Here is a 26,355-nt window from a genome sequence, read left to right on the forward strand (position 1 = left end):
TTTGAAAAAAAAATTCTATTGAAAATATATAAAATATACACCATTTTTATCGAAAAAAACATGTTTATACCTTGTAAAATCATTGACCAAAATTCATGACATTTCACTATATAAATAAGTGTTTTTAGTCACTTGCCACGGCTTTTTGAAAGATCCGGACCGTCTTCTTTACTCTATCCGGGCTTAAAATGTACCTTAAATATGCCCCCTCGGACCGATCGAGAGACATTGCTAAAAATTTTAAATCAAATACTGCTAGCAACAAATTTTGTTGCTAGCAATGTTTAATTGATATTTCTTAGATGATGATTTTAGTGAAATGTCATGAATTTTGGTTAATGATTTTACAAGGTATATACATGTTTTTTTTTCGATAAAAATGGTGTATATTTTATATATTTTCGAAACCACTAGCATTGTTCGTACACAAATGTTGAACAACGGATAGATTTGGAGTATGCAAACGCGTATCCGCTCGCATTTTATACAAAGTATCTTGTTGTGTTTCAAAATAGTAAAACACGTAAAGGTACTTTTTAGATTCTTTTAGCTGTTTTGGAGCGCGCACAATCTGCATGTAAGACGCGGCGTTTGTAGAGTGCCGTCACCGACAAATTTTACAAAATAAAATACCACATTCATGCTTTCCACGATGTATGTATACGCGTTTTTGACATGTTTGACATATTTTCAACAAATCGCAAATTTTGCTTTTTATACGACCCCAGCGTTTTATGATTCTGAAAACAAGTGTTTCCGAAAAAACTTCTAAAGCAGTCGTTGTACATAATCAGCTGAATGTCGTCTTTGCTACAACAACTAGGTATAACAAAACAACGCGGGCATATCGAGTTACACACGTGTCGATAACGTACTGATACTTTTTATTACAACAGTCGCAAAAAAATGTACTTTTAGCAGCACCCGTTAAATTCAAAATTGTATCAAAATGATGCACGGCTGCATCGTGACAAATATTAACGACTTTCGGTGATAGAAGATTGTATAACATAAGGCGACCGTCGAAAAAAGGAGCCTCCCCAGAACCAAAAGTTTGACTATCGTACACGACTATCGCTATATTCTTTCGCGCATAATAGTATTGAAATTTTTGAATTTCGCGAAATCCACACCCAGCCGGCGGTATTGTAACGCCAGCTGCAGCAGTTAACTCTAACGTACGCTCCTTTTGTAAGGCGCGACGACTGTCACGTATTACAGTCCATGCTTTTTTCGTCGTGTCAGTCGCGTCTTCTTTTAAGTTAACAAAAGCCTCATCAACAACTAATGCTCGCGGCAAGCACAAATTATCAGAGTTTCGAATGATGGAAATTAAAGACCGTTGACCCAGCATATTTATGCCAAAACTTTTCTTTCGTCCAGCCCCAAGCGGCACCTCCACGTACGTAGCTTCAATAGAAAAATTATCATCTATTTCGAAATTTTCATTGCTCTGCGTTACTCCGCTGACAACCCTCCATAAATCATCCACGAAAAATTTACGACTGGCCGTAGGGAAATACCGGCTGAACCGCACGCGAAATTTTCACTATTTATCGTAACGCATATCAAATCACTACTGCCCGCCATTGATACTAAATACACGTGAATATCGCGCATTACTAACTCAAGCCACAAAATAGGATCAAAATTTTCAGGCATAGTCTCTAACACGCATGACTATTCGCACACCATTTACACGAAATTTACGTACGTAGTGATTACGCTCTTCTATGATGGCAAATCGAACACCTGGACCTTGAATTCCCATATTATTATCGTTTTCTCTAACGCTACCCTCGACGCTATCATTATCGCTGTGTACACGTTGCTCGTCACCGCTATGCGCACTTTCCTCACGATGCACACTACTGTCGCTATGTATACTACGCTCATCGCTACTACTACTATTCCGGCTGCTGCTGCTGCTACTACGGGTGCCGCTGCTGCTACGGTTGCTGCTGCTGCAGCTGCGATATCTGCTGCCGCTGCTGCTTCGGGTGGTAGAGCTGTCATTATCGCTACTTTGACGACGAGGCCGACGACGTACCTCTGATCCCCCGCCTATCTGTGTTGGCGTGTTTACAGCAGTATTTGTGACACTTTCGGATGAGTCTTACAAAATAATAGCTTTACAAAAAAAAAAAAAAAAAAAAAAAACAAGTCTATTATTTTATATAGCCATTATTTTTATTTATTTTTAAAAACACACATACGCGAAGTAATAAATGTTTTCTTTTGAATTCATTCTTCTGGCGGCCCATTAAAACTTTCATGAACACGGTCCAGTAAAATGAAAAAAATGAAAAAAAATGTTGTAAATTAAAAATTTATTCAAACTATAAAATATCAGAAATAAAGATTAAACATACGCTCATTTATCTTATTGTCAAAAGCATCTCTTTCATCGTACCGATGATACGTCATTCGGGCGCGATCGACGATCCTATAGATAATCATTCGTTAAGGCATTTGTATACATTCCGTGAAAGATGTTTCGGAAAACACGAACATCCTAGCGTGGGCTTAAACATCATATTACCATGTATCTTAAAGGACGAAATTCAGTCAAAAACTTTTCTCCGAACCGTATAGTTCGACACGTAGTTCCACGTTCAAAGCTTAGAAAAAAAGTAGAAATGGCCTCTTTCGACAACAGTTTAATCGATCAGGTGTGCGCTATGGCGGACGCCCAGTACGACCCTGAAGAGTTGGACACCATTCTGCACGAATTGCAGTCCAGGACTGCAATAGAGCCTGCTGCGACTATTACGACTAGTGATGTGCCAGAGCATGAAATATGTGCTGCGTATTTCGACCCGGATATGATACGGGTGTTGACCGAAGCGATAGGCGATCAGTGCGAAGAAGTGAAAAATTCTCCGTGTAACGACGCGAGTGAAGTGGCCGACAGCCACAGTTCAGGGTTCGGCAATGAGCCCAGTAGTGCAGTGTCTAATGTATGGTCTGAGCAAATTGACACGATAATTTGTTCCAAGAATTATTCGAAGTGCCAGCCGAGGGTGAGCCCATGGATATATCGTCACCTGCTAACGAGTGTCATGAATCCGTGCCCGAGATACCTGCCGGTACCGTCATCAACGATATAAACAGTGATAGTGCCGACGTCGATCTCGCAGCGTATGACGAAGAAATGTTTGGCCTCATGACTGCCGAAATACTCGCCCTAATTCCACCGACTGATTGTGAAGCAGAGCAGCAGCAGCAGCAGGCGCAACAGCAGGAGCAACAGCAGCAGCAGTAGACGCAACAGCAGGAGCAACAACAACAGCCGAAGCAACAACAGCAGGAGCAGCCCCAAGAATTGCAGATATTTCAAGATATTCTGCGCATAGATGAAGGTTTGATGCATAATCAGCACACTGATAGTCTGCGTGTACACAAGAAAATGCGCCGCCATCACGATCTTCGGGCGCAGATCAAACATACCGCGCCGCACACAAGCGTTTTACACGTCCAATTTAGAATTCTTGGAGCCCTTCAAGAAACTAGAACTTGTGCAAACGCTCCAGCGGACAATCAATAGGAGTGTAGCGTGTATTAACACCGCAGTAACGGACTCGTGCTTAAGAAAAGGTCACATGTTTATGTTCGCCTTAGCACGAAAAATATTAGATGAAAATGGTGCAATCTGCACTCCACCCTTGATGACGCTTTCGTCATCAAGATTTATCAATAGCATCCGCATCGTAACAGGCGGATGTATTGATAAAAAAAAAAACCTACCACGTGTGACGAGAATAGAGGCGTACAGATTGTTGCACAACCTCTGTATGCTACAAGTATGCTGTATCGCATAGTAAGCATAACTTTTTTTAATATTTTTTCTTTATACATAATTTAATAAAAAATATTTGTTTTATGTTACAGCTGCGCAAGATATTCTGGCTCGTGGATTCGGAAAGTGGCGCAGGAAAACGTTATGCATCTGGCATGGCGGCGCAAATCAGCGCGCTACGAGAGCGATGGCTGGTAGACAACCATGACCAGTAGGCTGTGGATGGTGCCGTTCAGCGACCACGTTTCGACGGCGATCACGCGTGAAGATATGGAGAGAATCTTCACACCCGTTGAGGTGAAAAATTTGGCGGATAGACGTTTTGTCTATCCGCCGAAAGAAGACAAAGAATAATTATCAATATTATGATCTACAATGTATCACATACAGCCATTATATGTAAGTTGTTTTTTTTTTAATAAATAAAAAACGGTTTACAGTTTATCGCAAAAAATGGGCGAAATTATTTTAAAGTTGCCTAAAAATTTAACCTCTCGCGTATACTATGTTTTTTTCCTGAATAAACTTTTAATAAATTAAAAAAAATACATTTTATTATTATTTACCATAACACCTTTCCTTCATTTATACCGCAACATTTATTAAACCTCCTTCTACGGCCATTAGCCAATAAGCAAGATGGATGTATGCTCTGGAAAATTAGCGTTAATAGAAACCATCGGCCCTTTTCAGGGCCACAAAAACATCCATACGTATAGAACAACTAACATTTGAAAAAAAGAAACGAGACGCTGAGTATGTACAACAGATACATATACACACATGAAAGTGGAAAGCAAATATAGCGCTTCTATACCATGTCAGTCTCAAATAAGGACATATCTGTTGCATTATCCAAAGTCCACTCAGCAACAGGTACTCCTTATCAGCCCCCGAGAAATCAATAATGACCTACGCCACAACAGCCCCCCCCCCCCGGCCGAGGGAGAGAGAGATAACGAGATACAGGGGGATGTACGCTATACCGGCCTAGGCCCCGAAGCCGAGGGGAGGGGGAAAAGCAATAACGCCTGTCTCGCTATATGGCCCTTCTTACTGCTAGTAATGGTTGTTATTTATGACTGTTATAATTTGCTATGTATTATCTAGTTACAATTTAATTAATGTATACAATGCATAAATTACAATTTAGTAAAAGTGCCTTGTTCAATATTTGTTTAAGAAGTCGACTCTGTTATGCAGTAACCATATATCATTGAGTTGATGATTTACATTTTTATAACCTATATGTATTTTTATAATTATGAGGCATAGTGTTACGTTCAGAGCAAGCACGATTAAAGATTTATCGTTTTAGACTTTGTGTTTATATGCGGTAGTTGTATATGTATGTTATACACATCTACACATATGTAAGGTTTAGTGGACACAAGACTATAATAAAAAATTCACAAATAAAGGTTAAAACTTAAAAAAGTATATCCAATATATATATATATATAGTGAGTTTGAGTGCAAAAAGTTCGTTCAAGAAAGTATGAAAGTGTAATGTCACTTCGTATAAAAATTAGTAAAAAGTATGCGTTTATATACACTGTGATGAGTATGACAATATACAGTTACAGTGCAAGTGTTTAATATAGTTAGAGTGAAAACAATTCATATTTTCTTAAGATTTAAGGTTATGCAGAGGGATACAATATCACATATATGTGTAAATAGATATACGTTTGTTTAGTGATGGCTTAGAATATAGTATATTGAACATATAGTCATTGTACAAGTATTTCATAGAAGCAAGTGTGAAAAGTTTACTTTTTCAATAATTTAGTATTTGCATGGTGAAGAAATGTCAGTTTCTACCTTTATTGGTCTACAGAAGTATGCCTAAAAAGATGCATATACATGGTGATCATGTAAAATATAGTATATTTAATATACATAGTGAATTTGACTGAAAAAAGTTGTTTTGAGCAAGTATGTTGTGTAATATAAGGTCACTTCTTATGAACATCAGGTCCTGCGCACGGACGGAAAGTCAATTTTTGGAGAATGAGGCTTCGCTACTAGAAAGACTTTTTTTAATTGGGTATCTAGAATTTTTAAATACTGTGAATTTGCTCAGAATTTAATTTTCTACAAATAGTCAGAATACTTTTATGAAAAAACCTTTTGGTAAAAAATGGCTTAGAAAGAATTGAAAAAAACATATTTTTGGTCAAATCCAAAAGGCGTTCGCCCTGGGTATAAGACGTTTTTTTGAAACTCTTTATACGGGGCGAGTGCTTAAAAAAGGCCGCGCGATGTCTTATCAGGTTAGGTTAATTGATCAGCTAATGCGAGTAAACACTCTGCGCGGAGCGTCCTCCTAGCAAATACTTTCTCTGTTTGTTATTAACAATAATAACGGCGAATTCATGGTTTTTTGAAAATATCGAAAAAACTACTGCACCTACAAAAGAATCATCGTGATTGAAAGTTGCTTGAAATATTGAACTGCATAGATTATCATCTGACGTATTTCTGCGTAGAAGCAGTTTTTGCAAAAATGTAACTTAGCATTATGCTCCTAAAATTTTTTAACTGGATATTGTTGTAATCGAGCAGCTTATTACAAATAATTTGGTTTTCTGGCTGTCAAATACTTTACAATAATAATGGTCAACATGTGGTATTTCAACAATAACAACAAGTTAAACTTGTTAAAGACAAAGTGCATAAAGTATTATCTCAAGCATTTTAGTGCAGGTGTAGTAGATTTTGCAAAAATTGAACCTAAACTTTATTTACTATATTATGTAATTCAAATTAAATTTTTCTTTAAACATTTCTTTATAAGTTTATTTGAAACTCATTAAAAGGTTATGAAATCAGTGCAAGAGAACACCTTTTACAAGGTTAACTGTTGGCAACTATAAGTTTTGTACCCATGCTCACCGTTCTGTATCTTAGTATTATAATTATGATTTCTCCTCAAAAAGTTATGCAATCCTTAAAGAAATTGTTTAATGTTTATAGCTTACATAAGTTTTTATGTATTTTTATCAATATACGCTAATGAATGAAGTAAAATCAGTTTTAAAAATGTCAAGTGTTAAAAATCAGCACACTGACAAAAATCATTACTTACTCCAAGAATAATCGAACATACTTAATAAACCCGTCGCTTTGAAATTTTACGGTAATCGAGGTAAAAAAAATAATTTTCAATGATAATTTTCCATTTTGCAATATCTGCTTTATTATTAATGATGTTGTGTTACACTAAATTTGAAAGATGTTATAAAGTTTATTTGACTCATTAATTGCTTCCTCGTAGATGAAGCTTTGTAATAGTAAAATTTTGAGTTTCGTCAAAACTTCTAGAAAATAATTTTTGGTGCGTTAGAATTTCAAATCACGTGTTTATAGAAAATGTCCGTATGGATGTGTGTGTGTGTGTGTGTGCCGTAATATTTCTGGAACTACTCGGTCAATATCAATAAAATTTGACATGCATGTATATTTTTGGATTCTGAATTCGAAAAAAACATTTATTTTTTATTTTTCTAACTATTTTTTTATGACCAATTTTTGATTTTTGAAAAACACTATTGTGCGTTTTTTTCAATAATCCCATCGTTACAAACAATTCAGCTAATATGCATTTGTAAGAGAATAAAATTACCTACTTTTCCCGGTTTGGTCCACGGGATCGACCGTTTTTTTCGGCAGATAAAATGAAAAAGGTGATTTTTTTTTTAAAAATTCATATCTCTGAAACTAAACATCATAACCTCACGAAAAAAATCATGTCGGTGGGTCACGTGTCAAACTATATCCCATTAAAATTTTAAGTGATTTGACTACTTATTTTTTCAGTAAAAATTGCAAAACTGGAAAAAATGAGCTTTTTTGTGCCTCGATTACGGAAGTAAAAAGGCTGTATTGCACTTGAGATTTTGGAAAAAAGTAGATATTTTATGTGTCTTGGCTAAGTTCATTGCGCAGCTTTCAAACCCCTATGGTTCTTAAGATATCAAGGTTTCAATTTTTTTGTTGAAAATTTTTTGATTCTTCATATCTGTAAAACAATGCAGTCAAATGCTTCAAAATTTTATTTGGTGATGAACCATAAAAAAGCTATTTGCTGCTAAAATTTTAAACGATTTCGTCGAGCGGTTCTCAGGTAAAGAGCTGTAATGTAATAATATATAAAAATTACTTAGAAACAATAATGAAAAGTATCGTTTTTCTTAAAAGTAAAATCTCGGATACCAATATAGAAGTAAATAGTGTCGCGGGCGCCAAAGCTTCGTCTGCTTCTCAATCTCGCCTTCGTGGCGCTACCGCGCCACTTGATATAAATTATTAGTTAATATCATTAAAGTCTTTAATTTCAATTGAATATAATAATCCGTTTTCAATTAGAAGTTAAAAAATGTTAAATGCGAAAGTGTATTAATTAAGTAATATAAAACATGTTTGGGGGTGTGCATAGTTGCATAGCTGTTTTACATTTTTTTAAAGTTACACCTTTTATTTGGTCCACTATGAATTATTTGACCAGTATTTATTTTATCAAATAGAATCAATAGTTTTTTTCTTAAATTTAAGTAAGGAGGATGTCAAAGTCTAATCATGTTTTTTCAATGGTTAATTTGTTTTAGGATAATCTGGGAGGAAATAGTAAAACTGTTATGGTTGCTACGATTTCACCAGCAGTAGATAATTACGAAGAAACACTTTCAACGTTGCGTTACGCAGACAGGGCAAAAAGAATTGTTAATCATGCAGTAATAAATGAAGATCCAAATGCAAGGATCATTAGAGAACTACGTCAAGAAGTAGAAACATTGAAAGAAATGCTTCTTCACGCTACAGTAAGTCAAATCTGTTTATCAAGGGGCGCGGTAGCGCCCTGATAACAAGTTTAAGTTTTATACACTGTACGCGCGTTGGGAGCACCGCAACCCTATTATACTTTAAATTTGCTAGATAACAGTAGGTGAGCTAGGTTTGTTCTGGCGCAGTTTGATTACGCTACCCTGACTTCCAACTGCCCTTGTTGGATTTGCAACTGCGCTACCCTAATTTCTAACTGCGCTACCCCGATTTCCAACTGCGCTATATCAACTTTGAACTGCGCTACCCGAATATTCAACCCAGATTTCTTACGCCAATTATAACTGTACCTGTATTTTTACTGTGTTCTAGTCCAATATAATAGAAAATTGCTTAACAAGACAACCTCCAACAAGTCATAATAAAAGCAAAGTAGAACGACACAAAAATAAGTTTTTGTTTAAAAAGTTACGTTCTACCACGGGGTAGCAGAGTGAGGTACAAATAACAACGCAGCTAAAGCCAATCAGAGCACAAGGCGCGTGAAGAAAGAGTGGCTTAATGCAAAGTGACTCACACTATGCTAACGCTCAGTATACCACAATCAAAGAAAGCCAACCGCGGCGCGAGCTCGAACTGACATACATACGCACACACGCACACACATGCACACACACCCACGCATACACGCACACGCATGCACACACACACACATACACCCACGTGTATCGCATACACACACACACACACAATGAGGCTGATTAATCACAGTGTGATGCGCGTAAAAAACAGTCTGAAGCAACAGCACTATCGCATACCGCGAAACGAAGCTCAGTAGACTGACGACACACGCGAATCAAGAAGATGGCCGACCATGACAAGTGAAAACGGTAGTATTTAAATCAGAGATTCCGGGCTGGATGACATTAATCAAACCAATAACCCGATTTCACCTTCTTTCGGGTTGAAGGTGAGGTATCCCCTAAGAGCACTTCTACCCCAAAAATCATAAATGAATAATTCGGTACGGTTAAATAAACAAATAAAAGATTTTAAAAGACTAATTTTGAACACTTAAAAATTCGGAAAGAGAGGAGATGTACAAAAAAGACCCCCATCATAAAAATTATCAATATCAAGAAACAACGGAGTATAAGGTAATTTTTTGCTTCTTCCTAGAGGAAGCTTTGTAATAGTAAAATTTTCAGTTTCGCTAAAACTTCGTAGAAACGCATTTGGAGGTGTTTAGAGTTCGAATCATACGTTTTTAGAAAATGTCCGTGCGGATGGGTGTGTGTGTGTGTGTGTGTGTGTGTGTGTATGTACGTATACCGTTATGATTCTGAAACAACGCGACTGATCGTAATAAAATGTGACATGCATATATGTTTCCTGATTCTGAATTTGGGATATTTTTTTTCATGATTCTTACCATTCTATGACCATATTAAAGCCATTTTTCGATTTTTGAAAAAATATTTTTGTTTTTTATTTTATTATATAATTCAGACAATATATTCAACAATAGTGTATCCAATAGAGCATTAAATTTCCTACTCGCAAGATTTACCAGATTGACCGTTCTGTTCAATTTTTTTTTTAAATTACCTTTTTCATCATAAAATGGCTTTAATATGGTCATAGAATTGTGAAATGCTAAAAAAATTCGCATTTTGGTGGCCCGATTACGAACAATCGAACGGCCATACATACGCACTCAGATAAAAGTGACATAAGCTACGAATATTCTTCAACGTAATTTTGGCTAAAACTGTGGCTTTCGCTTTATCACATGATTGGTGCGCTCCCAATATACATTTTGACTTAAATTTCTTTTGGTGTGAACTTTTAGTTATATCGTTATTCTTTCAAAATTTCTAAAACAAGAATCAAGCAGTAGTCACCAGCACTCCCACAGCTATGCAAACAAGTAGTCGCATACCTCAAAACAGGGCACGGCACGACTCGAAACGACAAACAACAGCCAAAAGAGGAGAAGCCGGCTAGCAACAGGAACCGAGTTTCCAAGAATAATAAGCATAAGAAATACATAAGCGGGGAAATGGCCTAGGAAGGGGACTTTATGTACGTGTGATAGCGAGCTCACAAATATGACAACACAGAGGAACTTTCTGATTGGACCTCTCCGCTAAAGAAGCCATCGCCTCACCTATACATCTGTTATCACAAAAGCGACAACATCATATAAATGTATTTGATGATTATTTATGAAGATTACTAGATACTTAATAGCACTCTCAATGTTCCTGCGTTTGTACCATTTTGTAATCACAAATAAATTTATAGCTATCTATCTATCTCTCTCTCTCCGAAAGTTATACTGCCGTTGAGATACTAACGCCCTATTTGCATACTAAGATTTTAACAAAACAGAATATTCCGAAACTACATTCGTTCTCTCTTAAGTTTATGAATGCAATTATCGCTTAATTAAGACGTCACGACGTAGAGTCACGTCCCAATTATTATATGAAAAATTACATACACGTCGAATATCAAAAAGAAATATAACTAGACCATAATAAGAAATAATTAGGATATAGAGATGTCGGTAATAAATTAACATCAGCAACAAACAATAACATTCCTAATAAAAGCAGTTTTCCGTACAGGCATTTTCCGCCGTTCTTTTGATCGCGGGAGTGTCTAAATACCTAGACGTTTAACTCTCTCTCGAGGTTTGAATCGATTTCCGTATTTACTCTTAAATATAATAACAATAAAATGATTTGTCCGTTGACAGTCATCATACGACTTAGGACGAGACAAAATTGTCAGAATCATAAAAAAAAAAATTTTCCCGAATTCAGAATCAGAAAACATACATTTATTACAATCGGTCGCGTGGTTTCAGAATCATAACGGTATACGTACATACACACACACTCAGCAGTACGGACATTTTCTAAAAACGTATGATTCGAACTCTAAATACCTCCAAATGCGTTTCTACGAAGTTTTAGCGAAACTGAAAATTTTACTATTACAAAGCTTCCTCTAGGAGGAAGCAATAATGATGTTTACGTTTTTTCATGAAAAATACATGATTTTATATTGTGACGGCTGCTCCTTCAGTAAAATAATTAAGATTGAAAGTATTTTAAAAATCATTATTATACTGTATAATTGAACAATATTGTATTTATTAAAACTATAAATTTTGTTAGAGGAAGCTACGTGCCAAAAAATTGGCAGCATTTTATTCTAAGAAAACCACGAATTTTAGAAGAAAATTCTTAGGGGTACGTAAAGAGCAACCTCAAGACACCAAATCCTCCTTTTTAAAAATGTGATACCGGAAAATTGAAGCTGAAAATGGATTGGTTAATTCTGATGAATCGAGAAATGTGATTAGTTAATAGCGGCTCTGTAGCTAATATCTAAAAACTTACCATGATTGGTTGTTTTACTGGCACTAAAATTGAAAATTCTAACCTTAAAATGTAGCACGCGCGGAGTGTGCTTCAATGTACCTAGTAAACGATAAAGGCGATTTTATTATTTGAATAATCTTAAATGTTAAATGCGATATCTCAGAAAGTTACATTTAGAAAAGGAAAAATTCTGCAGCCCTACATTGCGTATACATAACAGTTAAGTATTCGAGAGAATAACAACCTTATTGTTTAAAAAAATTTAAATATCTACTGGAATTGCACAGGAACTTACATTCCCTAGAGGAATTGTTGCACACACTGCGACGTGTAGCTGCTCGAGCTACACGCGTACACTGTTGCGCCGCATAATTGTTATTCCCTGCTGCATTTATGCATGCAGCAGAGGGTAACAACCTTGTTATTGTTAGCGCCGAGATAGCGTCGGGTGATATCTTACCTTAGATAAGATACCTTACCTGCCAGCCGCATGGAGCAACAGTGGCTTCCCTGCAGGCTCGGCAGGTGACTACGCGTTCACGTTTGCGCGGCCGAAAATTGCCGGATGTTGTTGGGCACCGCTGTGCCGACACAGCTCCCGAACACCTGCTCCTGCACACACCAGAAGTCGCGCCGCGAACACTGGAAGTATTGTTGAGACGAGCGCGGCTGAAAACACAAGGCACACTGGCGTGTGTGCATCGTTGCCGCGCAGATGCGAGCGAGCCAGCCGGAGCGAGTTAGAGAGAGATTAGATTAGATTAGATTAGATAGTTTTTATTTGTGTACATTATGTTGTACAATAATAAGATTCAGCATTATGAGGGGAAAGTAGAATACAGTAAGTTGAGGCGTGTTTAGATTATGTATAGTGTAAAAGTGTACCGATGATGAAAATGAATAGCGCGAGAATGAGTAGGTGTGTGCGTGTGCATCAGTGTGTATGAGTTATGTGTTTTCGAGTTGAAAGTAGTAATCTTTAGCAAGTTTTCTGAAGGTGACAGTAGATGAGGTGTTTCTGATGTGAGATGGCATGCTATTCCATAAGTATGAGGCGCTGATATGAAACAAGTTCCTCAGCGTCTCAGTCGCGAAGGCAGGTATTTCCAGAGGTGTCACCTCGCCCCTCACAGGCCGGAGCGAGACGCGGAAGTCAAAAAAGGCCAGTACGTATGATGGTACGACCGAGTTAAACATTTTACGAAGGAAGCAGACTGTGAAGTACTTCCTGCGTCCGTCAGTGGTTAGCCACTGCAGCTCCCGCCTGTAAGGGGAGATGTGCTCATCAGTCCTTACACCATAGATGTACCGGATTCCTGTATTCACGAGCCTCTGTAGTTTTAAGTCGAGTTCCTGCGTCAAGTCACAGTATACAAGAGAACAGTAGTCAATGATCGGAAATAGGAGTGCTTGCACGAGATGTTTGCGCAATCTGAGATTGGTACTCTTTCTAAAAAGTAAAGCCTGTACATTAGCGAGTGAGCACGTTTACACACTTGTGTAACGTGCTCCTTCCACGAGAGTTTAGAGTCAAGCACCAGTCCCAGATTACGCACAGAGGATTCAAAGCTGACCTAGGCACCCCCGATATTAATGAAAGTGTTAGCTGTTGAGGAAATTAGATTTATGTAGTATGGGGAGCCCAGGACAATTGCTTTGGTTTTTGTAAGTTTAAACTTGTTTTGCGCAGCCCAGCCCATTATCCTCTCGGCATTAGCACTCATCTTATTTGATAAAGAATCGAGCTCCTCGAGGTGGCAATGACTGTAAATTTGCAAGTCATCCGCGTAAATAAGATGGGAAACATCGGAGTCTAGACAGAAACCGATGTCGTTGATGTACAATGCAAACAGCAGGGGACCTAAAACGGAGTCTTGCGGGACGCCGATGTTAAGACGCTGCGAAGAGGAACGCTCGCTATTGTCACCAACGACGGCTTGCTCTCTCCCAGTGAGATAGGAGGCAAACCAGCGGATAACCTGCCTAGAGAAGCCGAAAGTGGATAGCTTCCTCAGGAGCCGGACGTGACATACAGTGTCAAACGCCTTGCTAAAATCAAAGCGAAGAAGGAGTGTCACTTTCTTTTTATTTATCCCGACCCTGACATCATCAGTTAGCTTAATTAGGCCAGACTGAGTGCTGTGGCCAGTGCGGAAGCCTGTTTGATAGTTGTCTAGTAAGAGCCTTGATTCAAGGTATTGTGAGACTTGCCTGTGCACCAGCCACTCCAGGGCCTTGGAGAGAAAGCAGAGAAGTGAAATCGGACGGTAGTCAGTCAGGGCTGTTGGTGAACTGACTTTGTTGAGTGCACGCACAAGTTTCAATTTCCAGGCAGATGGGAAACGGGTTTCGCTCAGAGACAGGTTGAAAATGTGACATAGTAGAGGAGCAAGAACTGGCAGTGCTTTTGAGATAACAACCTGAGGGATGCCGTCGCTTCCCCTGGCCTGGGTGTCGAAGTGCGATACTGCAGCCAACACGTCCGATTCCGTTATGGTGCTAAACTCGAAATGTTCCGGGAGGTCAAGACTTTCCAGGGTTAGAAGATACTCCTCAATAACAGGAGCTAATGGATCATTGGAGATCGAGCTGAAATGCTTATTGAGTTCATCTGTGCTAAAGCGAGGTGGCAAAGGGGCCTTAGTGGCAGAAATTCCAAGTTTCTCCAGCTCTCTCCAGATCTCGGCAACATCAGTCAAGGTTGACAGGCGTGAATAGTAATAATTCAGCCTGGCTTCCTCGACCTGTTTGTGAGCATTGTCTCTAGCTAGTCTGTATAAGCGGAGATCTGAATCAAGCCTGGAGTCCCTGAAATGCCTGTAAAGTCTCTCCTTCTCAGATACAAGGTCACGAAGAGCCGTGGTGAACGGGTGACGTTGATGACACCGGCACACGAAATAAAAAAAGTTGTCTGCGCGAGAAATCAGACCTATCTATCTTTATGTTTTTCGGGTCGCTGAATTCGAATATAAGGTCAGTTAGGCCCCATCACGTCAGGGTCAAGGCCAGTTGGAGGTCAAATTAAGAAGAAAAGGTTTAAAAAAATTAAAATGCCATATATTTATGTTTTTTTGGTCGCTGAATCCAAATCCGGAATCAGTTTGGCCCCATCTCGTCAGGTTCAAGGTCAGTTCAAGGTCAAACTGAGAAGAAATGATTAAAAGAAATAAAAATGCCATACATTTATGTTTTTTTGGTCGCTGAATCTGAATCTGGGGTCAGTTTTACCCGATCACGTCAGGTTCAAGGACAGTTCGAGGTCAAATTGGGAAGTAACGGTTAAAAAAATTAAAATGCCATATATTTATGTTTATTTGGTCGCTGAATCGAAATACGGAATCAGTTTGGCCCCATCTCGTCAGGTTCAAGGTCAAACTGAGAAGAAATGGTTAAAAGAAATAAAAATTCCATACATTTATGTTTTTTTGGTCGCTGAATCTGAATCTGGGGTCAGTTTTACCCGATCACGTCAGGTTCAAGGTCAGTTCGAGGTCAAATTGGGAAGTAACGGTTAAAAAAATTAAAATGCTATATATTCATGTTTTTTCGGTCGCTGAATCCAAATCTGGAATCAGTTTGGTCCCATCACGTCAGGGTCAAGGTCAGTTCAAGGTCAAACTGAGAAGAAAGAGTTTAAACAGATTAAAATGTCATATCAAAACTTTCCAAAATTGGAAAAAGATACCGAAAAATTGTAAAAAATCTTATTTAATCACATAATATCTTCCTTGTGTACAGAGAAAAGTTGCTTTCCTTTATATTTTTTTCTTATTTTGCTTTTTTTCCACTAGCTTAGTAACTCTCGATGTCTTTCTTTACTCCTTTTTTCTCTTGTAACGAACTCTTTTTACTTCAAATGACCTATGCAATGGGTTTCTTTTTCTCTTTTTGTTATTTGTTTTAATGTCTCTCTTCAGTGTCCAGCAAAAATCTGCCATCATGTTGACATTCCATCTTCCTTGGTATCGATTCTCCATTACACTTATATCTCTATGAAATCGTTCTCCCTGTTCTTCACTGACATCTCCTAGATTAAGAGGGAAGTAATCAAGATGGGAATGTAAGAAATGCATTTTATAACTCATCAAGCAACCCAAATTTTTCAAATTCTCCAACATTTGTTCAACTAGTTACTGATAGTTCTCACTCTTTTTATTTCCTAAATTGGTTTTGTAAATTTCAAGTTTCTTTCTGTTTTATCTCTTTCCCAGCGTGTTACCATCGTATAACATCTACTGCAAACTTTTTGTGGCACCCAGTTTACATTTTGATTGGCTACTTCAATACCAAAGCATTCACTGTAAATCAACTTAAACTTTTCAGATAATGACGTCATCTTCTAATACAACAAACATTTATCACAAAAATAAACGACACAGAAAAAGCTGCATGCCATAGTTTTAAAACTGTTCGTGAGAACTTTTTAGGAAATAAAAAGAGTGAGAACTGACCTTGAACCTGACGTGATCGGGTAAAACTGACCCCAGATTCAGATTCAGCGACCAAAAAAACATAAATGTATGGAATTTTTATTTCTTTTAACCATTTCTTCTCAGTTTGACCTTGAACTGACCTTGAACCTGACGAGATGGGGCCAAACTGATTCCGGATTTGGATTCAGCGACCAAATAAACATAAATATATGGCATTTTAATTTTTTTAACCGTTACTTCCCAATTTGACCTCGAACTGACCTTGAACCTGACGTGATCGGGTAAAACTGACCCCAGATTCAGATTCAGCGACCAAAAGAACATAAATGTATGGCATTTTTATTTCTTTTAATCATTTCTTCTCAGTTTGACCTTGAACTGACCTTGAACATGACGAGATGGGGCCAAACTGATTCCGGATTTGGATTCAGCGACCAAAAAAACATAAATATATGGCATTTTAATTTTTTTAAACCTTTTCTTCTTAATTTGACCTCCAACTGACCTTGAACCTGACGTGATGGGGCCTAACTGACCTTATATTCGAATTCAGAGACCCAAAAAACATAAAGATAGATAGGTCTGATTTCTCGCGCAGACAATTTTTTTTATTTTGTGTGCCGGTGTGATTAATGGCGTTAGTGAGGTTAGCGTTAAGTGTAGAGATGCATTCGTCAAGTGATGAAGCGGTGAGGGATGACCAATCACATGCGCTAAGAAAGTCCCTTAGCTTCTCGGCGTTGATTCCCTTAAAGTTTCTGTAGGAGTATGTGTTAGGTACGTATCGTGGAATCTGTACGTCGAGAGTGGCCGTGATAAGGTCGTGTCCATTGATGAAAGGTGAGTCTGTCTTCCAGTGTGACAGCAGGTGATCCTGCTTGTCGATTAGACACAAGTCAAGCCAGGTATCCGAACCCTGTTTATGATGCGTGGCACCATAGGGGACAGAAGAAAGGGAATTTTCATCAATGAAGGCCTTGATGAACTTGGCATCTTCAGATGAAGAAAGCTGGTCAGAGTTGAAGTCTCTCATTATGACCTTCGTGGAGTAGTTGTGCATGTGGATTGTTAGCTGGTCTATAAAGTTAGAGCCTTGGAAGAATGGAGCGTGAGGAGGACGATACACAACCCCCACGAACATCGGAGAGATTTCCTTTCCGATACCTCGCAGAAGAGATATTCAGGCTTACCTGGCTTGCCAGACCATTCACCATCAGATGATGAAATAACGTTAGCCGTCAGTGATTTATGTATGTAGAGGGCCACACCTCCTCCGTTTCTGTTTCTGTCCCGTCTGTACAGTAGGTAGTCATCCAGTGAAGAGATGGACGTTACCTTGTCGCTCAACCAGGTCTCGGTAACAGCTATTACGTGGAATGGAGAGCGAGTGGATAAGAAAAGCCTGATCATCTCAATGTGACCCGTAAGCGAGTTCGCATTAAAATGACAGACTCGTAGACCTTCGGACAGAGATACCTTAGAACCGGATGAAGACATGGCAGATGAGCTTGATGGTGGATGTGGTGGAATGATGTGTTTGTGTTGTAGCCTCAGTGTTGAACGATGTCGGCAGCAGGCGGGAACCGGGCTAAAAAAGTCTCCAGCTCAGCGTCGGTGTTGATGACGGTAGCACGCTCGCTGTCGTTGTTGCAGCGCATGTAGAGTCTCCCATCTCTGATGAACGTTCGGCAACCCTGCCTCTTCTTGGCCTCCAGCCTGGCCCTCGAACGCAGCTTGTGGACGTCAGAGGGGAGCAGCTCTTTGATGTTTACGAGCCCTTGATGGTCAGGGCTCAGAGCTTTAGCTTCCTCCAGCAAGGTGGCGTCCAATTAGCTGGTGTGCAGCTTGCGTTTCCGGGCTTTGGCGATGACGATCGAGCGTGCAAACGCACTTGAAGATAAGGTGACGGCTAATGGTGGCAGTCTGCCGTCACCCGTGGCGGAGCTGTTGGTTGCATCAAGCCTCCCCATGGTCCTGACTGATGCTATGTCCCTTCTGAGGACCGTGGGGTCAAGCGCGCTCACGACTGAGAAAGCGAGGAGATGCAGCAAGGTTTCACGGGTGTAGTGCAGGCCCGTGACAACAACCACACTGTTAGAGTTCTGCTCCTGTCGCCTCCTGACCTCTGCCAATTCACTGCGCAGGCTGAAAATCTCCGCAGCGCTGGGCACAGTGCTGCTGCTGTCCTGCTGCATTGTCGGGCTCCTCGATGAGAGATCTTGAATTTGTGCCTGCAGCTCGGTGATGGTGGACTCAGCATTTTGTATGCGTGTCTTGAGTGCAGGCAGCTCATCGAGGGCCTTGAGTAGCCTCTCAATTGGGCCCAGACGCTGCTCAATTTTGGAGATCCTCTCCGACACGATGTTCTGTGTCTTGAGGGCCTCCGTTTGAGCATTGCGAATGTCGTCAAGGGCACTGCGAATATCCCTCAAGTCAGCCTCAACGGACGGCGTTGATGTTATCAAACCGGCCGAGCGGGCTGGTGAGGGATTTCTCGACGTGTTCGTTGATGGTGGTGCTGACCTTATCTTCTTGTTCCCCAGCTGCTGCTGTTTGGGAGTGCTCTTGCCTGCTGATGTTGTTGCAGTTACTCCCGTTGCTGATTTTTTAGCAGAGGTGGACTTAGTCCTCACTTTAGCACCCGTGGCGTTGTTTTTGTCTGTACATGGGAGACAGGCGATGGTCTGCCTGTCATTCACCACGATGGCCTTCACGTTGGTTGTGTTCTGGCAACTGGCGTGGTAGTACAGACCACAAAACTCACACCTTTTGGGGTCTTTGTGCTGTATAGGTTGTGTACACCTGCTGCATGACTGCAAAGGCACTTCCACACTCTTCTCGCCGTTTGAACTCATTTTTCGTCAATAACTTCCTAGCAGTTGGTAAAGTAGATATTCGTATGAGGATGATAAGTTATCGACGGAGTGAGAGAGTCGATGTTGTAACTTTTACGGCTAGATGGAGCGTTAGTGGAGAGAGTGTGAAAGTGCTAACCTCGAAAAGTGTGAATACGCCGTGAAGATTCTCCCGCGAGGCAGCAGATGTCGCCACGATGTCGATTGCAGTGAGACAGAGACGCCGTGCAAATGAGAAATCAAGCCAAGCCAAGCCAAGCAGTTTTGGAGGTTAGGGGCCTTGTAGAAAGTTTGCAGTGGAAATGATAAAAGAAAAAAAGTGTAGACTTCGGCGATTTATATATCGACGTGAAGGTTGCAAAGTGAAGCGTGCAACTATCTACAACAGAAGAGGGCCCGAAGGCAAGGAGCAGCAGAAAAACAGTACAGAAAAAATTATGTATCAGCAGAGCTGTCAACTGTCTGTTCATCAGAGAGTGAGAGAGAGAGAGAGAGAGAGAAAGAGAGAGAGAGAGAGAAGCCGAGTCTGCCGTCGCGGAGTCGGCACGACTAGTGGGGGGAGCGCCTATACACTACTAGCGTGCACCACTACCAGAGCCATGCCACTGCGCTATCGCGAGTCCCGTGTACCACGACGGCGCGGTGACTTTACTAAGACAATAGCGCCAGATGACACGTCAGAGCAATCTGCTATTTCTCTCTCTCTCTCTCTCTCTCTCTCTCTCTCTCTCTCTCATCCGAGTCGACCGCAATACGGAGGAAGGTGGAGTGGCGCTGTACATACACAACTCCCTGAAGGCGACTGTCCTTGCTCAGTCTAGTAGCACTGGCCCTGAAAGACTGGGGATTGTTGAATATTTAATATGCAAAGTTCAGCAGGGTCAGTCGCCTCCGGTCTTGGTTGCGGTGATGTACAGGCCCCGTCACGTGGCCTTCTGGCACTCGGACTGAATCCTATACCTACAGGAATTATAGAGCTATTAGTCCGCTCAAACTTCAAAATTTCCTGTCCTCTTGCGATTGGGCGCCTTTCATTGCCAAAGAACGATTCGACATAAACTACTCAGAGACGGACATAGACGAGAATATCTCCTGCCTCACCGTCAACCTCGTGGATGCAATTGACAATTTGGCCTTGTTAAAAACTCGAAAATTTAGTAATAAATATGAACCATGGGTAGACGACGAGCTGACGTACCTATACCGGCAACGTGACGCACTACGGAGATGTTACAAATGCACCGGCGACAACAGGCTTTGGGTAGAATACCTAGACTTGGTCTCACGGACGGACGAATTAACGCCTCAGGCACGCAACGAATTCCTGCAAAGCAAAATCTTCGAGGCATTGAGCAGAAAAGGGGACATCTGGAGGGAGCTACGCAAACTCGGTCTGCTCTCTAAGACCAGCGAAGAGTAGCACGGGTTTACGCCCGACGAACTTAACATGCATTTTGCGAGCGTGTCGGTCTCGCCGAGCGTGTGCGAGGACGACTTGGAAGCGGCGTTGGCAGACGTCGTGAGTGATGCCTTTACATTTAATCCTATGACTCCAGCGAGTGTAATTATGGCCGTATCTCACTTTACCTCCAAGGCGTGTGTCGAGGACGGCATTCCGCAGTCTGTCGTCGCGGAAGCTCTCCCGGCAATAGTGGTGCATCTCAGCGCCCTCTTTAACGCTTCTCTCCTATCTGGCGTATTTCCGGGCGCATGGAAGGGATCACATCTCTGTCCGCTTAAAAAGAAAAACGTCCCATCCGCTCCCACTGATTTTAGGCCGATCGCCATCCTTGATATTCTATCAAAAGTTCTCGAAAAATTAGTTCACGACTAGATAGCCGACTACCTGACTAGAGAGAAGCTTTCTGACCCATGCCAGACTGGATTTCAACATAAATTCTTGTAGTATTATACTCTTCGAAAGCCAAGTTTCCCACTAACAAAGAGCTGCGGTCGCTCGATGACGACGCCTGCGGGCCCGCTTGCTCACCCTGACCAGCCGCCGATACTGGGGTTCCGAATCCCTGCAACCTAATTTTTTGCTGTTTGTCTGCCATGACGGCTCTAAAGCCTTCACCCAGGGGTTTAGCCGACAGAAAAAAAGAATCGGTCGTTTCCCACCGTCACCACGTGGAGGTACCCTGGGAGCAAACAAACAGCATATTCATATCCATTCGTATCAAGTAGGAAATACAAGTGATACAAGTGAGATGAAGATTACTGTAACATGACTTTGGAAACCTTTTGGGAAATAAGACCTTAACACAAACCCAAGATAGTCAACATCAATCGTCTTGGGACTTACACTGAGAGAGACACCCGATAATGAAGACTGCCTAATGAATCTAAAATTACACTTTTTATATTCGCATGTTGATTAATTTCCAGAAAACCTAGGTGATTACAGCGAAGAGCAGGGAGAGAGATTTCACCAAGATATCAAGGAAATGGAGCGCAGGTACCAAGGAAGATGGGACGTAAATATGTTAGCAGATTACTGTTGGTCGTTAAAAAGAGATCTACCATCAACATCGGAGAAGCGGAAGCGTAATCCACTTCGTAGATCATATGACAATAAAATAGTTCGTTACCATAAATAAGAGTAATGGGCTTAATATTTTTACGGGTATTTTATTGAATTGCATATACTTCTAACAAATTTAAAGTAAATGAAGGAGCAGCAAACTATGATATAGTTTTAAAGGATACGATTGTACTTGCATATATATTGTTCTTTGCTTTATGGTTTACATTACCTTTTATATTGTCTCAGTTTATAACTATTTTTTTCACTCTCTTTACGTCCATGACCTTGAACTAACCTTGAACTGACCATAAATATAACCTTATGGGGCTATAATGACCCTGGATTCGGATTCAGCGACCCCAAAAATCCCTAAATGTCATGGTTTGATTTTACTTTTTATGAATCTTTATGATTTGACCTTCAACTGACCTTGACCATGACCTGATAGGGTTGTAATAAGCCCGGATTCGGATTCAGCGACCCCAAAAACTCCAAGATACCATGGTTTTAGTGTATTTTTCATGTATTTCGATAATTTGACCTTCAACTGACTTTGAGAAAGTTCGGATGGGGTTAAACTGACCCCGGATTCGCAATCAGCGACCCCAAAAATCCCAAGATACCATGGTTTAGTATTTTCGTAATGTATTTTGATAATTTGACCCCTATTTGACCTTCACTTAAGGTCTGATGGGGTTAAAAGGACCCTGGATTCGGATTCAGCGATCCCAAAAACATATAAGTACCGTGATCAAGTTTTTGGGACTTACAATTTTTTTTTTATTGTGGGGCTGTGTTATTATGGATGCGGTCTTTTTGTTATAGCATTTGCAGTCACTATTGTATTTAATATTTGCCTATGCAATGTTCAATTTAATATAAGTAAAATGCGAGTACATTTGATTAAAATATATAATACATTAACTTATTATTTTTTCCAATATCAAAAGATTATAAAAAAATTTATTTTAAAACAATTGCTGAAATTTTAATTATATTTTTATAAAATTAATATTGAGGAACTTGAGGTATTATATACAGCAATCAATAATTAATTCTATTAGAAGCCAACACAAAGAAAAAGTAACTGCTTAAAATCAATAGAAAAATATAAATATAAATAAATATAAAAAACATAAATATATGGCATTTCAATTTTTTTGAAACGTTTCTTCTCAGTTTGACCTTGAACTGACCTTGACCCTGACGTTATCGGGTCAAACTGACCCCGGATTCGAATTCAGCGACTCGAAAAACATAAGGATACATGGGTCTGATTTTTTATACAGACATCTTTTTTTATTTTGTGTGCCGGTGTAATCGATCAATAGATGAGATATTATAAAATACACAGATAATAGATCAATAGATGTTGATCGCAAACACATGTTGGTATCGGTAGTCATGAAATGTACTAGCTTATATTTGAATGTAAAACTACTTATTAGCCATTATATCATGTTTGTTTTCTACATAACTTTTAGGTAGAAGGTCAGGCTCATTCTAAAACTTTACAGCTACTTTGTTACTATAAAAAGGTATCTTTTTACTGTATTGAGGTTGTCGAAGTCCGGATCAAACATTCAGATTTTCATATTTTAAGGTTTAAAATGCAAATAAGGTAGCCTTAACACACACACACACACACACACACACACACATATATATATAGAGGGTACCCCCTGCTCGCTCCGCTCGCCAACCTCCAAATTTTGGTTTTATTATATTGTATTAATAAATAATAAATTGAGTATAAAAAATGTAAATATTTATTTATATAAAAGTATTGTAAATAATTAAAAAAGGACAGTTCATCTGTAGATAGTCAATTTAATTAGTAGATTTTTTTTTGAATTTAATCTTGAAATCATATTTTAACTCTCGTTTTTATTGTCTGATATATTCTGAAATTAATGTAAATAAATCAATTTGGTATTCAAATAGAAATTCATTTTTGTACTTAATAAACAAAATATTTTATAATAGATGATTTAAAAATGTTACCTTTATGATAAAAAGTAATAGCTTATGTCTTTACAATAGAATTTCAAAAGAGAGGATTACCACACGCTCATATTGTAGTTACGCTACATCCAAAAAACAAGCTCATGAGACCTCAATTTATTGACAAATACATTTCTGCTGAAATTCCTGATAATTCAGATAAAGGTTTACAAAAATTAGTAATTAAAGATATATTACATAGACCACATACAGATAAATCTCCTTGCATCATCAAAAATAAGACTATTTATTTGTAAAATAAATTTCCAAAACCATTCCGCGATGTCACCATTTTTAAAGAAAATGGTTATCCTAAATATCGAAGAAGAAATAACATTTCACAAAACTATACTTATCGAGTTAAAAAATTTAGAAAAATTATTCCAGTTAACAACACAATGGTTGTTCCTTATAATAACTTTTTATTGAAAAAGTATAAGTGTCATATTAATGTCGAATATTGTGCATCAATTCAAAGTATTAAATACATATTCGATTATATTCACAAAGGTGGAGATAGAGCATTATGTAAGATGAAAAAAATCGAAAATCCAAATAATTCTAGCGAAGAAACTCCCATAGTACATGATGAACTCACTCAGTATGTAGATGGTAGATATTTAAGCCCAATGGAAGCTGCTTGGCGTCTACTAGGATATCTCTTTGTGGTAAAATACCCGCTGTAGAACGTTTAGGAATCCATACAAAAGATCAACAACATATAGTTTATGAAGAAAATAAATAATTGCAAGCCTTAAACAATAAAGAAACTACTTTAACAGCATGGTTTAAATTAAATAAAATTGATGATTTTGCAAAAACACTTAAATATGTTGAACTGCCTGAATATTATAGATTTAATAAAAAATCAAAATCTTGGATAAAACGTTCACGTTCTTCTCAATACAATAATATTGCTTGACTTAATATCGTATCACCAAAAGATACTGAGAGATTTTTTTTTAAATTAATACTAAATCGAGCAAGAGGTCCAACTTCATTTGAAGATTTGAAAAATCATAAAGATATAGAGTATCAAACATATAAAGACGCAGCACTTGCAATGGGCTTAATAGAAGATGATTCACATATTTTTATTATTTTTTAAGAAGCTCGTCACATCATGTTACCATTTCAATTACGTAAATTTTTTGCATGGTTTATTTTAGCAGAAAACATTCAGGGTAATACAATTTGGAACAAATTTAAAAATTATTTCACCGAAGATTTTAAGACAAATAAAGGGAATAATGCTCTATCTCATATTCAAATTATATTAGAGAACGAAGAAAAATCTTACAAAGATTTCAGTTTACCAGAACCAAATAGTATTATTAATGATGATGCAACATCTATAGATAATATCTTACAAAGTGCCGATATCTTTAAATGTATGTTTGATCAATTTACCGATGATCAAAAGGCAATTTTTGAAGAGTTAGTTGACAATGAACACAAAATTTATTTCATTGATGGAGCTGGAGGTTCGGGAAAAACGTTTATTATTACATGTCATTAAACAAAAAAGTTTTATCAATGGCATGGCTGGTATCGCGTCTATTTTGTTACCTAGGGGATTGACAAGTCATCGAACCTGCAGATTGCCTTTAGATTTAAATAATATTGAAAGTGCTTTTCTGAAATTAGAGTCTGACAAAAAACGATTAAGAGAGGCAGATTTAATTATTTGGGATGAAGCTTCAATGATACCTAAAACAGCTTTAGAAATTATTGATCGTACTTTACAAGATGTATGTCGTAACGATATTCCTTTTGCGGGAAAATTAATAATATTAGGAGGAGATTTCAGACAAATTCTTCCAGTAATTAAACATGGATACCGAAACTCTATCATAGAAGAAACAATTAAATATTCAACTTTTAAAACCTTGAAGCTCAATAAAAATATACGTTCGAATAATGTAGAATTTTCCTCTTTTTTGTTAGAAATAGGAGAAGGTAAAGTCGATACATTTGAAATTCCTCAAAAATGGAAAACTACCGATGTTTGCAATGAAATTTATACAAATATTAATGTTGTAATATAGTAAGTATTATAATCTTGATTATAAGTACCAAAACGGTACACGTCGCGCCATCTATTGGCAGACAACGATTTTGTACAGTGAGACGAGATCAAGTCAGAGCGAGCGTATCGCGCATGCTTCGCAACTATACTCTAAGCGCCTATTACGTACTATACTATACTCCGTGTGTAGAGCCAGACTATGCTATTCTGTACTCTACACTCTCTTGCTTGTAAGACTCCGATGTGATCGGACGTGCCGACTACTGGGCTCTCAAGCCTAACTACTTTTTCAATATATATTATTATTATTAACCTCACTGTTTATTATTTATTCCACCACTCCAACATGGTAGCAGAGCGTTGGAAACTTTACTTTTTCAATTTTGTATTAACCTTCGGGGAAATGCAAAATTGAGGGGGGTAAAAAGTGAGGTAAGAAGAAAGCCACGTGGAAAAGAAGTTAACGGTTATTGTTAACAAAATGAATCGCACAGTGAAAAATTGAGCAGTGAAATTAAAGGAGAAAGT

The 26,355-nt window shown here is 38.7% G+C and overlaps 1 protein-coding gene across 19 annotated transcripts in view; it reads left to right on the forward strand.

The window, feature by feature from the left end:
• Nucleotides 1-26,355, forward strand: part of LOC100117353 (kinesin-like protein KIF13A) — a 1,179,147-nt gene that overhangs the window by 268,831 nt on the left and 883,961 nt on the right. For 18 of the 19 annotated variants that reach the window (XM_031928189.1, XM_031928179.1, XM_031928190.2 and 15 more), the window contains one exon: nt 8,410-8,622. The exons of the other annotated variant lie outside the window; for it this stretch is intronic. In XM_031928189.1, the coding sequence (XP_031784049.1) occupies nt 8,410-8,622 (213 nt within the window). The remainder of the gene's footprint in view (nt 1-8,409; nt 8,623-26,355) is intronic. 19 annotated transcript variants of the gene reach the window in all.

The sequence above is a fragment of the Nasonia vitripennis genome (assembly GCF_009193385.2).
Source record: "Nasonia vitripennis strain AsymCx chromosome 4 unlocalized genomic scaffold, Nvit_psr_1.1 chr4_random0004, whole genome shotgun sequence".
NCBI classification, from domain to species: Eukaryota; Metazoa; Arthropoda; class Insecta; order Hymenoptera; family Pteromalidae; genus Nasonia; species Nasonia vitripennis.